This window comes from Aquarana catesbeiana, linkage group LG05, assembly GCF_042186555.1.
Source record: "Aquarana catesbeiana isolate 2022-GZ linkage group LG05, ASM4218655v1, whole genome shotgun sequence".
Lineage (NCBI taxonomy): Eukaryota > Metazoa > Chordata > Amphibia > Anura > Ranidae > Aquarana > Aquarana catesbeiana.
Window position 1 is genome coordinate 569,025,224 of NC_133328.1, and position 12,234 is coordinate 569,037,457.

At 41.8% G+C, this 12,234-nt stretch overlaps 1 protein-coding gene across 1 annotated transcript in view; it reads left to right on the plus strand.

Moving 5' to 3' along the window:
- Window positions 1–12,234, plus strand: part of NDUFAF6 (NADH:ubiquinone oxidoreductase complex assembly factor 6) — a 106,164-nt gene that overhangs the window by 22,391 nt on the left and 71,539 nt on the right. The window contains exon 5 of the mRNA XM_073631995.1: window positions 5,708–5,810. Within this exon, the coding sequence (XP_073488096.1) occupies window positions 5,708–5,810 (103 nt within the window). The remainder of the gene's footprint in view (window positions 1–5,707; window positions 5,811–12,234) is intronic.

A 12,234-nucleotide genomic window follows, 5' to 3' on the forward strand; every position in this document is an offset into this window, starting at 1 on the left:
TTTTGTATCTATAAAGAGGACCTGTCACTGCTTATTGCTATCACAAGGGATATATACATTTGTTGTGATAGCAATAAAAGTGAAAAATGTAAAGGGACAGTGTAAATATAAAACATTTTAATAAAGGAAATAATACAAAATTTTAAAGCACCCTGTCTCCCCATGCTCCCGCGCAGATGCGAGCACATATGTAAACGGTGTTCGCACCACACATGTGAGGTATCATCACAATCGTTACAGTAAGAGCAATAATTCTGACTCTAGACCTCCCCTAACTCTAAGCAGGTAACCTGTAAAGAAAATATTTTAAGCGTCGCCTATGGAGATTTTTAAGTATTGTAGTTTGTTGACATTCTACGAGCATGCGCAGTTTTAAAGCATGACATGTTGGGTATCTATTGACTTAGTGTAATATCATTCTTTATATTTTATCAAGAACTCATCACTGAATTTAATTGACAGTAGCAAGAGTCAACGGCTCCCGTTACGCTCACTGAGTCCAGTGAGGAGGGAAAGGGAGAGCAGCTCCTGCCCAAGATCAGGCTCAGGTAAGTATTTGGTGGAGGGGAGGGGGGTGGCGGTAGCTGCACCTAAAAAAAAGGATTTTTACCTTCATGCAGAGAATGCATGAAGTTAAAAAACCATTAGCTTTTACAATCACTTTAGAACTGTGTCAAAGAGGAACTAAAGTTCACAATATGTACCTTTTTGCTCCAACAGTCCAACGTCTCCAAGGTCTATTGATGACACTTTCTCCCCAGCATCTTCCTGGTGGTGTAACGTGCAGGAGTTCAGTCATTCTGGCACACAGGCACCATCCCGGAATGTATACTGAGCTGTGCATGTGCACTTCAGTGTACATTTTAGGAGACTACTAGCAGGTAAGCAAGTTTATTTTATTGCAGAACAGACATTGCATGTCTTGTTTTGCAATAAAAAGCCTGCCTGCTTACATTTTTTTTTTTTTTTTAAAGATAGACTTTTGCAATTATTGCTGGTGTGGAATAGAATAGCTAAAATGCCTAATTTTCTTGGAAAATGTCAGCCTCTGTTTCCTTTCAGTGCTGCTCAGACATCTGGAGGCTTATGTACATGAATATGTGAGCTTTATTGAAGGGGAAGATCAGACTTTAGGTTAAAGCGTATCTATGGTCAAAATGTAAAATCATATATTCATGTCTGCATTCTATTTCATTTATTTCTAGCCTACTCCTATTACTTTGAACAATATTGACATTTGTAAACTTATGCTGTGAATATCCCCACACATTTACTTTCTTGAATTCTGTAACCCATAGTCACTATGCTTTGTGAGGAGGCACTGCTGTGTCAGAGAATTCTAAACTACAGAAGTGCTGAGGCAATCATTTCAGCTCTTCTGTTAGTTTTAATTATGCTTCCAACAAGACTGTTCACATAGTGTTACAGTAGCATTGAGCATAGGATTTAAAGGGGTATTAAACCAAAAAGCAAACTATACTGTAAACTTAAATTGCAACTTACCAATTTGTAAATGTGGTGGCTGCATTAGTTTCTTTTTTTAGGCTTGCTTCTATTTTCATCTGGGGATCCAGCCAGCAAGTATGTGTTTTCACAACACAAACTCTCCAACAGAATGCATCAGATTTCATGGATGAGACAAACCACTTAACACTGGCAGGGGTGATTAAATTGACCAGTTTTTATTTATTCATGCAAAACCTTTATCCCAAAAGAGAAAAAAACTTTGTTGTAAAAGATTTTTTAAAGTATTAGCTGAAGTTTGGCCTCAATTTGTTAATGGTTCTAAATCTGCTAATATCTTTAAGGATGAGCTCCGGCGTGTTCGTACACCCCATTTGCAGTGCCCGCCAGGAAGTCAGCACTGCGCTGCGCTAATCACAGGCAGTGAGACATTTCCCAATCTCTGCAGTCGCACATCGGGACAATGTCTCGCTGCCTGTGATTAGCGCTCTGCAGTGCCGACCGGCTCTGCACGTGGGCTGTGCGAACACGCCGGAGCTCATCCTTAATCGATAACAGTCCCCCCAGACTGATAATGGTGCTGTCTGCTCTGCCCCCTCTTCTCATTCTTCCAGAGTTGTTTCTCACTAATACAGGAGGTGTGTTACTGGCCAGATCACCAGGTGAAAACAGAGGGGGAAAAAAGCCAAAGAAAAAGAAAACAATCATCTAATGATTGGTAAGCTGTAATATAATACATTTTTGTTTTTTGGGTTTATTACCACAAACACATCACAATCTGGACTTCACATTTGAAGTGTCCAATTGAAGAACATTCAGTGTTTCTCTAGCAGTTGGCTTCTGCCCTAGGGCCCAATCACACTATAATGCAGTGCGGGAGAGCCGCTTTACCGCGTGGCCTCTTGCACCACATTCCAATCGCAATGGCCTTGCAATCTGCTGCAGGGGTCAGTTCAAGTTAATGACACCCCAAACCCAGATAGCAAACGCATTGCGTCGGCCCGCATGGTACAAAAGTACCATGCAATGCGGTTGCTGCATGTTCAAAAAGTAGTGCAATACGTGTGGTGCAATTATGAATGGGACTGCAATCCCACTGCACAGAATTTCATGTAAAGCGCACAGGAACCACACATCTTTCCTGTGCAAATCACATGCAGTGCCTAGTGTGCATGGGCCCTTACCTGTTGCTGGAGCAGATTAGCTATTGTAGGAAAGACAATAATTGGCTCTAAATGAACAGCCACTGAAAGTGGAAGATCAGATTTGGGCTGAGATCGTCCTTCCCTGCAATGTCTAACAACTTCTACCATATCTGTATTCTCTTGTCCTTTGCACTGTACCCGGTGTGTTTGGCATATGTGTCCTTGTTTGTCCTTGGTTACTTGTCTATTAGACTCATAGTGCTGACATATTCCTATGCGTTTTATAAACTGCTTAGAACTATTCATATCAGTTCCTGAAAGCGGGATTCCGGCCAGCTAAAATTTTTTTTTTTAAAGTCAGCAGCTACAAACACTGTAGCTGCTGACTTTAAATAAGTAGACTTACCTGTCCTGGGTGCCCGCGATGTCAGCCGCCCGAGGCCAACCCATCCCTCTTCTCTTGGGTCCCGCCACCGCCATCCTAGGTAAGGGAAACAGGCAGTGGAGCCTTGTGGCTTCACTGGCAGTTACCTACTGTGCACGCGCGAGTGATCTGTAAATGGCCCTGTGGTGTTCTGGGAACACACACAGTTCCCAGAAGACGACGGGGCCTCTCACCGAGGAGCAGAACACGCCGTGGAATATGAAGAGGCAGATTAGGAAGACTGCCTAGCAACAAGGGTTTAGGTAAGTATAAACATTTTTTTTTCCAAATGTGTTTTTTTTTTTTTTTTTTTTTTTTTTTTTTAGGATTTTTGGCGAGTTTACAGTCTAATGCCCCTTCCTTCAACATACACAAGTACATATGTCATTCTAGCCTCAGGCATGCCTGAAGTTCAGGCTTTTTTGCACTCAGACAGCTGATGGTACAATATCCATCTCTGCTGATATTAGATTTATCTAATATCAGTTTTTACAGGGTACAGAGAGACATTTTTAGCTATGTGATAGTTTTAAGGCAAGCCAAAATGTAAAAGCTCCATGTTGACACATCACTCTCTTCTGAGACTCTGGTGCATCCAAATGTAGTTTATAATGAGTTCCCTGCAGTCTAGATTTCCCTGCAAGCATGACTTTGGAAAAAGAAAGGCCTGAATTATGTTAGAGGTTTAGTATTTCTGGATATTGTGTCTTTCCTGACCTTTGCACTATATATGGGCTGATATCCTATACCTGCACAATTATATGCATGGGCTTCTTCAAAGGGGCAAAGGTGAAGAAGCCTCCTTCATTTCTGAAAACCTTTTTCAGAACAGCTTCTAAGCCAAAGGGCCTAGTGTCTTTTTTATATCTAATGCATTCAGACTAAGGATAGCAGTCACTTTACTCTATGTGACCTCTCAAGAAGCTGATCAAAAAGCACTTATTTTCCCCTCAGGGGTGGAATAGACTATGGGAGGAGGCGCCTAAAAACTCTTCTGCTGTCACTTTGTTAAAAATGCTTACAAAAATGGTATTTAAATTTCTTTAGTTTGTTACCTGTTGGTCTTTTGAATATCCAGGTTAAAGTGTTCTGCTATACATGTCTGATAAGTGCAAAAAAAAAATACCTGTTGATGTCTGCTAGAAATATTGTGAGCTGATACAGTGCCTTGAAAAAGTATTCATACCCCTCAGGCTTCACAGAACAGCTGTATTTATACTGAGAATAAATTACACACAGATGGACTCTATTTACTAATTAGGTGACTTCTGAAGGCAATTTGGTTCCACTAGATTTTAGTTGGGGGTATCGGAGTAAAGGGGGCTGAATACAAATGCAGGCCACACTTTTCAGATATTTATTTGTAAAAAAATTTGAAAACCATTTATCATTTTTCTTCCACTTCACACTTATGTGCCACTTTGTGTTGGTCTATCACATAAAATCCCAACTGAGCAGATCTAATGCCGCGTACACACGGTCGGACTTTTCGTCTACAAAAGTCCGACGGACTAATGCTGGCTGACAATCCGATCGTGTGTGGGCTTCCCCGGACTTTCAGCGGACTTTCAGCGGACTTTTCCAGCCTCAAATCTGACGGACTTTAGATTTGAAACATGCTTCAGATCTTTACGTCGTAACTACGCCGGACCCAGAAATCCGCTCGTCTGTGTGCTAGTCCGACGGACAAAAACCCACGCTAGGGCAGCTATTGGCTACTGGCTATCAACTTCCTTATTTTAGTCCGGTGTACGTTATCACGTACGAATCCGTCGGACTTTTGTGTGATCGTATGTAGGCAAGTCCATTCGTAAGAAAGTCCGTCGAAAGTCCGTCGGACAGGCTGTCGGACTTTTGTAGACGAAAAGTCCGACCGTGTGTACGCGGCATTACAAAATGCTTCCAAGACTATATTTTTTAGACAAAAAGAGGACAAACAAGAGAAGTTCATTGTTGGGGTTTACCTACACGTGAAACTGTATGTCCTCACACAGAACTCCTTTCTCTAGCAAATGCTTTATTGCAGTCCAAAATTTTATCTTAATTGGTTCTAGTGTTTTTCATTTTCTGCCACCGCAATTTCAGTTGTTTTCTGGCCTCCTTTTCTGTTGGCTTGTGCTTGCAGTACACAGTTACTGTCACTTGGGGGTGCTGTCATTTCTCTTTTAGAACATCTGCACAGGTACAAAGCTATTAAACCATTTTTATGTTTTTATTTTGCTATTTTTTTGCCATTAGCTAGAGGAAAATTAAGGTAGTTGTGGTGCTTTTAAAATACAATGCATACAGATTAAGCACATCTTTTTTTCTTTAAACAGAAAAGTCAATTTTTGACAAAGAACTTTTTTTTTTTTTCTTTTTTAATGAAAAGTAAAGGCTGCTTTCCTTTCCTCTTGATGGTAGCAGGGCTAGATCTCACTCTTCTGGTTGTTAATTGCCTTTCTATAGCTCAAGGCTGCAACTAGATTGGCTTCTTATCCTGTGCTCTGCACTAATGCATTTACTTGCTGATTCCTCGATGGCGTGAGTGGTTCCCTGTTGGAAGTGGGCAAGATAAAATAAGGCTAAAGAAGTAGATAGAATGTGGCTGAGTAAAAAGAAAATCCTGAACTGTTGATTTGGATGCATCCATTTTTTCAACGATTTATTCTGTTTTGACTGTTTTTATTGTCAGGAAAAGAATCTAGATGATAGAGCATATCGAAACATTAAAGAGATGGAAACCTATGCAGAGAATACGCAGAGCTCCTTGCTGTATCTGACCTTGGAAACACTCGGTGCGTACTAAAAATGTATTGTACTCAAAGCAACCTTCTTTCCTCCTTTGTTTACCTGGTTAAAAAATACCTGTATTGAGGAAGGATAATTGCCTGGCTGTTCTGTTAATCCAGTGGTTTCGATACTTAAATTGCTGAACAAAAGTATGCAGAGTAGTTCTGACTTTTCTTGCTGCATGCTTGTTCTGTGCTCCCCCACCCCGAGTGCAGCTTACCTGATGAAATACTTGCCTTCTTTCCTGGTCCTGAGAGTCCCTGCCTGGCATCACACAGCCAATCCACCTGAAAACACCCCACTAGGCCCCCTTCTTACTGCATATGTGCACTGGGGTGCCATTTATTCTTATGGGAGAGCCATACTTCGCTAGGCTGCTAGAGGGAAAATCATCCCAGTAGGAATATACTGCAAATAAAAACATATCAGAGGTTCATTCCCTTTCCCCAGTATATCCAAAACTACAAATAAAGTTTTAGGATAGGATTTAGCAGGGATTTAAAGTAAAGTGAAAAAACACAAGCGTGGAAGGAGGCAGGTCCAAGCGCTGACTTCCTGAATGAGGTCAAGATTTGTAGTATACACCACCCTGGATTTTGGGGATTGCAGGATTACTGGAGCTCTATCTGGTGCTTTTATATATAAACAGCAATACAGACTTTATTAAAGTGGATGTAAACCCAATGTCATCCTTTCTAAACTACTGCCATGGGGGTTATCTATAAGGCTATACATGCCTCCTGCATGTATCCTTACCTGTCAAATGTCTCCCCTCTGTCTGTTATGAGACCGGAAAAACTGCAGATTCTGTGGGTGGGTCTGTTGTCTGGAGCTCGGTGGGTGGAGTCGTGATGTCAGTAGACTCCCCGCCCACCTCTACACTCCCCTTGTCAATATGCATTTTCTCCTGTGTATTTCTTACACTGAACTTCTGCTATGATCTCTAACATCCAGTGAAAAGACAGGAAAGTAACCACATGACTTCAGCATGCCAAATCATGCTGAGGTGTGGAACAGCCAATCCTTGCAGAGCTGCTGAAGAAAGGAGTGGGGGTGGGAATTAAAAAATAATGCATGTGTCTTAGGCTGTCACTCACAGCAAGGGGGAGGATTTGACAAAGTTTTTCTCAGTTTGTCAAGATTTATCTCACTGAACAATAAAAGAGGATTGCTCAGAGATAGATTAACTCTGTGTGTCAAGACTGGGCTCAAATGATAGGAAATCTTATACTCTACAGTATGATAAAAAAAAAAAATAAAAAAAAAAAAAAAAATTTCGGGTTTACATCCACTTTAAGTAGATGAAAGGAAAACATTTTTTTTTTTTTTGGTATTTGAATATTTAACCATTTACAGGGGATGGAAAAAAAATATGGAAACGCCAGATAAGAGAACAAAATTGTTACCTATGGTGTGGCCCGCCTTTGGCATCCAAGACAGCCTGGATTCTGCTGGGAATTGACAAATATTACTCCAGATCACAATCCTGTGCAATGTCTTATTGTCTCTTTCGGTCAGTTGACCATGTTGATTGCGGTTATGCTTATCAGACTACGTTTTTTCGTAAACTGTATATGCCGTCATCACCTTTGATACTGTACCTCGCGACACCATAAATAAATTGGCAACTTCAGTCGCAGAGGCACCAGCTAAGAGGGAACCAACAATTTGCCCTCTTTGAAACTCGGTAAGCTCTGACATGACTCTGTATTACTAGCAGCACATGCAACGAATGACGAAAGTGAGGCTTTCCACCTGTTAGCTAGGTGTCTCATCATACAGCGGAAGCAAAAGAATGTGAAGAAAGGGGGATAGCCTGTTTTAAGGCCCCCCTTTCCCTCTTGAGATGTGGCGGTAGGAGTTTTAAGCCCCCTATTGATGTGATAGGTCAGCTGAGTGTTCTTGGGGGTCCTCTAGGATAGGTCAATTAACATCACCTGACTTCGCCCCCCCCCCCCAAAACATTCCAGAAATTTCCAGAACCCCTATTTAAGCAGGAGGCTGAGGGGGGGTCTTTGCCAGTCGCCAAAGGAATATTTGAAGAGCACATCTGTGTTTTTTTGTTTACAATTTTAAAGTATTTATTGATTAACCACTTTAGCCCCGGAAGGTTTTACCCCCTTCCTGACCAGGCAATTTTTTGCTATATGGCACTGCGTTGCTTTAACTGACAATTGCGTGGTCGCATGACACTGTACCCAAATAAAATTGATGTCTTTTTTTTTTTTTCTCCCACAAATAGAGCTTTCTTTTGGTGGTATTTGATCACCTCGGCAGATTTTATGTTTTGTGCTATAAACAAAAAAAGACTGACAATTTTGAAAAAAATAAACAATGTTTTTTACTTTCTGCTATAAAACGCATACAATGGAAAAAAATCAAAAAATCAAAATTCTTCATCAATTTATGCCAGTATGTATTATGTACATATTTGTGGTAAAAAAAAATCCCAATAAGCGTATATTGATTGGTTTGCGCAAAAGTTATAGCGTCTACAAGCTATGGGATTTTTTTTTTTTCTAACTAGTAATGATGGTGTTAAGCAATTTTTAGTGGGACTGTGACATTGCGGCGGACAATTCGGACACCTAACTGACACTTTTGACACTTTTTGGGGACCAGTGACATAATTAGTGATCAGTGCTAAAAAAAATGCACTGTTACTGTACTAATGACACTGTCAGGGAAGGGGTTAACATCAGGGGTAATCAAAGGGTTGAGTGTTTCCGTAGGGGGTGCTTTCTAACTGTGGGGATGTGCTTTTGCTAATGGAAAACAGAGATCCATGTTTCTGCTGAAACACAAGATCTCCATTTTCTCCTCTGGCAGAACGGTAACCTGTCTTGTTTACACTCCTCAGAACGATCGGCGGGTCCCAGCGGACATGGAGTCCGCCAGATCTACTGATTGGCTCCCGCTGTGTCCAATCACAGGTACGTGATTTTGTGCTTAAGAGCCGCCCTGCCGCAGTATATGTACGTGGGGCAGTCCTTAAGCAATTAAAAGAGTTGGGGCCCTTTCACACTGAAACGCGGTTGGATGCATTTTGAACTGCATTCCAACTGCATAGACAGCCCAAAAATCAAGGTAATCCTATGGGCATAGTTCACATCATTCCAGTGCAGTTCAGCGCAGTTAACAAAAAGTAGAGCATGCTTTTACAATTTTCCATACCGCAAACGCAGATAACACGCTACAAACGCGCTTCAAATGCACTGCTCTATGCCTCTTTTTAAAATAGTTGTAAAGGCTGAAGGTTTTTATCTTAACCACTTCAGCCCCGGAGGATTTGGCAGCTCAATGACTGGAGGACTTTTTACAATTTGGCACTGTGCTGCTTTAACTGGTAATTGCGCGGTCGTGCAATGTTGTACCCAAACGAAATTTTCACGCACCCCCCAGCTGGCCGCACGCATCACGTATAGTAACGTGATTACGCGTAGCCGGACCAACCTGCCACAGTAAAACTGCGGCGGCTGGTCCGGAACTGGTTAATAAATATTAAAAAACCTGTGTGCAGCGCCCATTCGCCCCACCCCCCCCCCCCCAATCTGAGCCCCACCTCTGTCCAGCGATATCCACAAATCCCTCAGCCGTTCTGGACTCTCCCTCCTGATTGGCTGAGACACAGCAGTGGCGCCATTGGCTCCTGCGGCTGTCAATCAAAGTCAGTTAGCCAATCAAGGGAGAGAGGGAGCAGGGCCGCGGCTCTGTGTCTGAATGGACACGCGGAGCTGACATGATTGTTATTTTTTTTAAACAAGAGACTTTACAATCACTTTAAGCCAAGAAAGCCAAGTCCAAAAATGTACTGAAAACACAGCACAAAACGCATGCAAAGCGCATGTCAAGTACGCTTTAAATGCATGTAAACATGCAGGCAAAAACACAGTTTCTGGTGGGAATGGGCCTCTTATGGTGAATTGTTCATTGTTTATATTTGTGAAAACCAATAAATAAGGCCGTGGCCGTTATTTAGTTTGGTCTGTTTAGTGTTCTTTGTATGTTTGGAGTTTATGCCAACTACCGCCCCATGGTACATCACTACCGCTTTCTGTGCAAAACATGTCATCACTTTCACACTTGCAAATCATGTAGTGTTTCCATATTTTTGTCCAACCCCTGTAGATCTCAATAAGAGACTATCTATCATACCTGTAGATCTCAAACCGTCTCCATCAGATCATCCCCCGTAGGGTACTACCTTCTGTATCACTTGACCCTTCCTCCTAGATTGTAAGCTTTAACGAGAAGGGCCCTCTGATTCCTCCTGTATTGTAACTGTACTGTCTGCCCTCATGTTGTAAAGTGCTGCACAAGCTATTGGCACTATATAAATCCTGTATAATAACAGTGATTTTTTTTGTTTTGTTGTTGCTGTTTCAATGCCTGAACAGGCCAAGGACTACTTTTAAATCATTCTTGAAATCTCTTGGACAATACAGACAAGATATTTGACCCAGAAATATGCATTCATAACACCTATGTGGCTTTGAACGACGCTGCCATAAACAGTATATTGTATTGATGTTTTATCTGGTGTGCACATCACAGCTGTCCAGCATGACTGTGTAATATGAACATTCTTTTTATATTTGGTTCTATGAACAAGCAAGCACTACAGTGTTCCCAAAGTACACTCACCGGCCACTGTATTAGGTACACCTGTTCAATTGCTTGGTAACACAAATCACATGGCAGCAACTCAGCTTTTTAGGTATCTAGATGTGGTAAAAACGACTTGCTGAAGTTCAAAACCGAGCATCGGAATGGGGAAGAAGGGATTTAAGTGCCTTTTGAACGTGGCATAGTTGTTGGTGCCAGACAGGCTGATCTGAGTATTTCAAAAACTGCTGATCTACTGGGATTTTCACACTCAACCATCTCTAGGGTTTACATAAAATGGCCCGAAAAGGAGAAATTATCCAGTGAGCGGCAGTTGTTTGGACAAAAATGCCTTGATGTCAGAGGAGAATGGGCAGACTGGTTCGAGATAATAGGCAACAGTAACTCAAATAACCACTCGTTACAACCAAGGTATGCAGAATACGATCTATGAAATGCAAAATGCATAGAACCTTGAAGCAGATGGGCTACAGCAGCAGAAGACCACACCGGGTGCCTCTCCTGTCAGCTAAGAACAGGAAACTGAGGCTACAATTCACACAGACTCACCAAAATTGGACAATAGAAGATTGCAAAAAAGTTGCCTGGTCTGATGAGTCTCGATTTCAACTGTGACATTCAGATGGTGGGGTCAGAATTTGGAGTAACATGAAAACATGGATCCATCCTGCCTTGTATCAAGGGTTCAGGCTGGTGGTGGTGTAATGGTGTGGGGGATATTTTCTTGGCACACTTTGGGCCCCTTAGTACCAATTGAGCATCGTTTAAACACCACGGCCTACCTGAGTATCATTGCTGACCATGTCCATCCCTTTATGACTACAGTGTACACATCTTCTGATGGCTCCATCCAGCAGGATAATGCACCATGTCACAAAGATCAAATCATCTCACCACTGGTTTCTTGAACATGACAATGAGGTCACTGTACTCTAATGGCCTCCACAGTCACCAGATCTCAATCCAATAAAACACCATTGGGATGTGGTGGAACGGGAGATTTGCATCATGAATGTGCAGCCGAAAAATCTGCAGCAACTGCGTGATGCTATCATGTCAATATGGACCAAAATCTGAGTAATGTTTCCGACACCTTGTTAAATCTATGCCATGAAGAATTAAGGCAAAGGGGGGTCCAACCCGGTACTAGCAAGGTATACCTAATAAAGTGGGGTATATCTTGATTTTAAGTGGTTTTCTAGAAAAGACTTTCAGTGTCATATCTGGGCAAAATCAAATAACTAACATATGCAGTACATCCCTGCAATACATGCACATTCTCTCTATTAAAAAATGCTGCAAGTACAGAAAAATTCTTGTGGATTCTGCTAGAAATGCACTCGGCTCTTAACTTTCTGAATGAGCCAACCGCACAGTCCACTTCTGCACTGAAATCCTAAGCAGTATCAGCCAGCCTTGTCTAGTTTTATTCTGTGGACTACAAAACACCTCCCCCCTCATGGTATGGAGATGAGGAGAAGATGAAATGTTCTGTAGTTCAGCAAAAGAGAACCGGACAGGATTTAAAGCACTAATTGGTATTGGAATTTCAGTATAGCAAAGGCACTGTGCTGTCTGTTCAAACAGTTAGGAGCTGAGTGCATTTCTGACAGAATTGGCAGGTATTTATTACCTTTTTGTTAATAGTAAATGCAGCTGAGAAGCAGGATTTCCCCTGCACCCTGCTTTATTTTTTCCCTAAGCTCCTGAAGATAGAGTACTGTGCTGTGGAGGCAAAGCTTTTCACTGATAGGGCTGTAACTGGTGCCATCAGCAGCAAGGGGGACAACACTTGAGTGATTT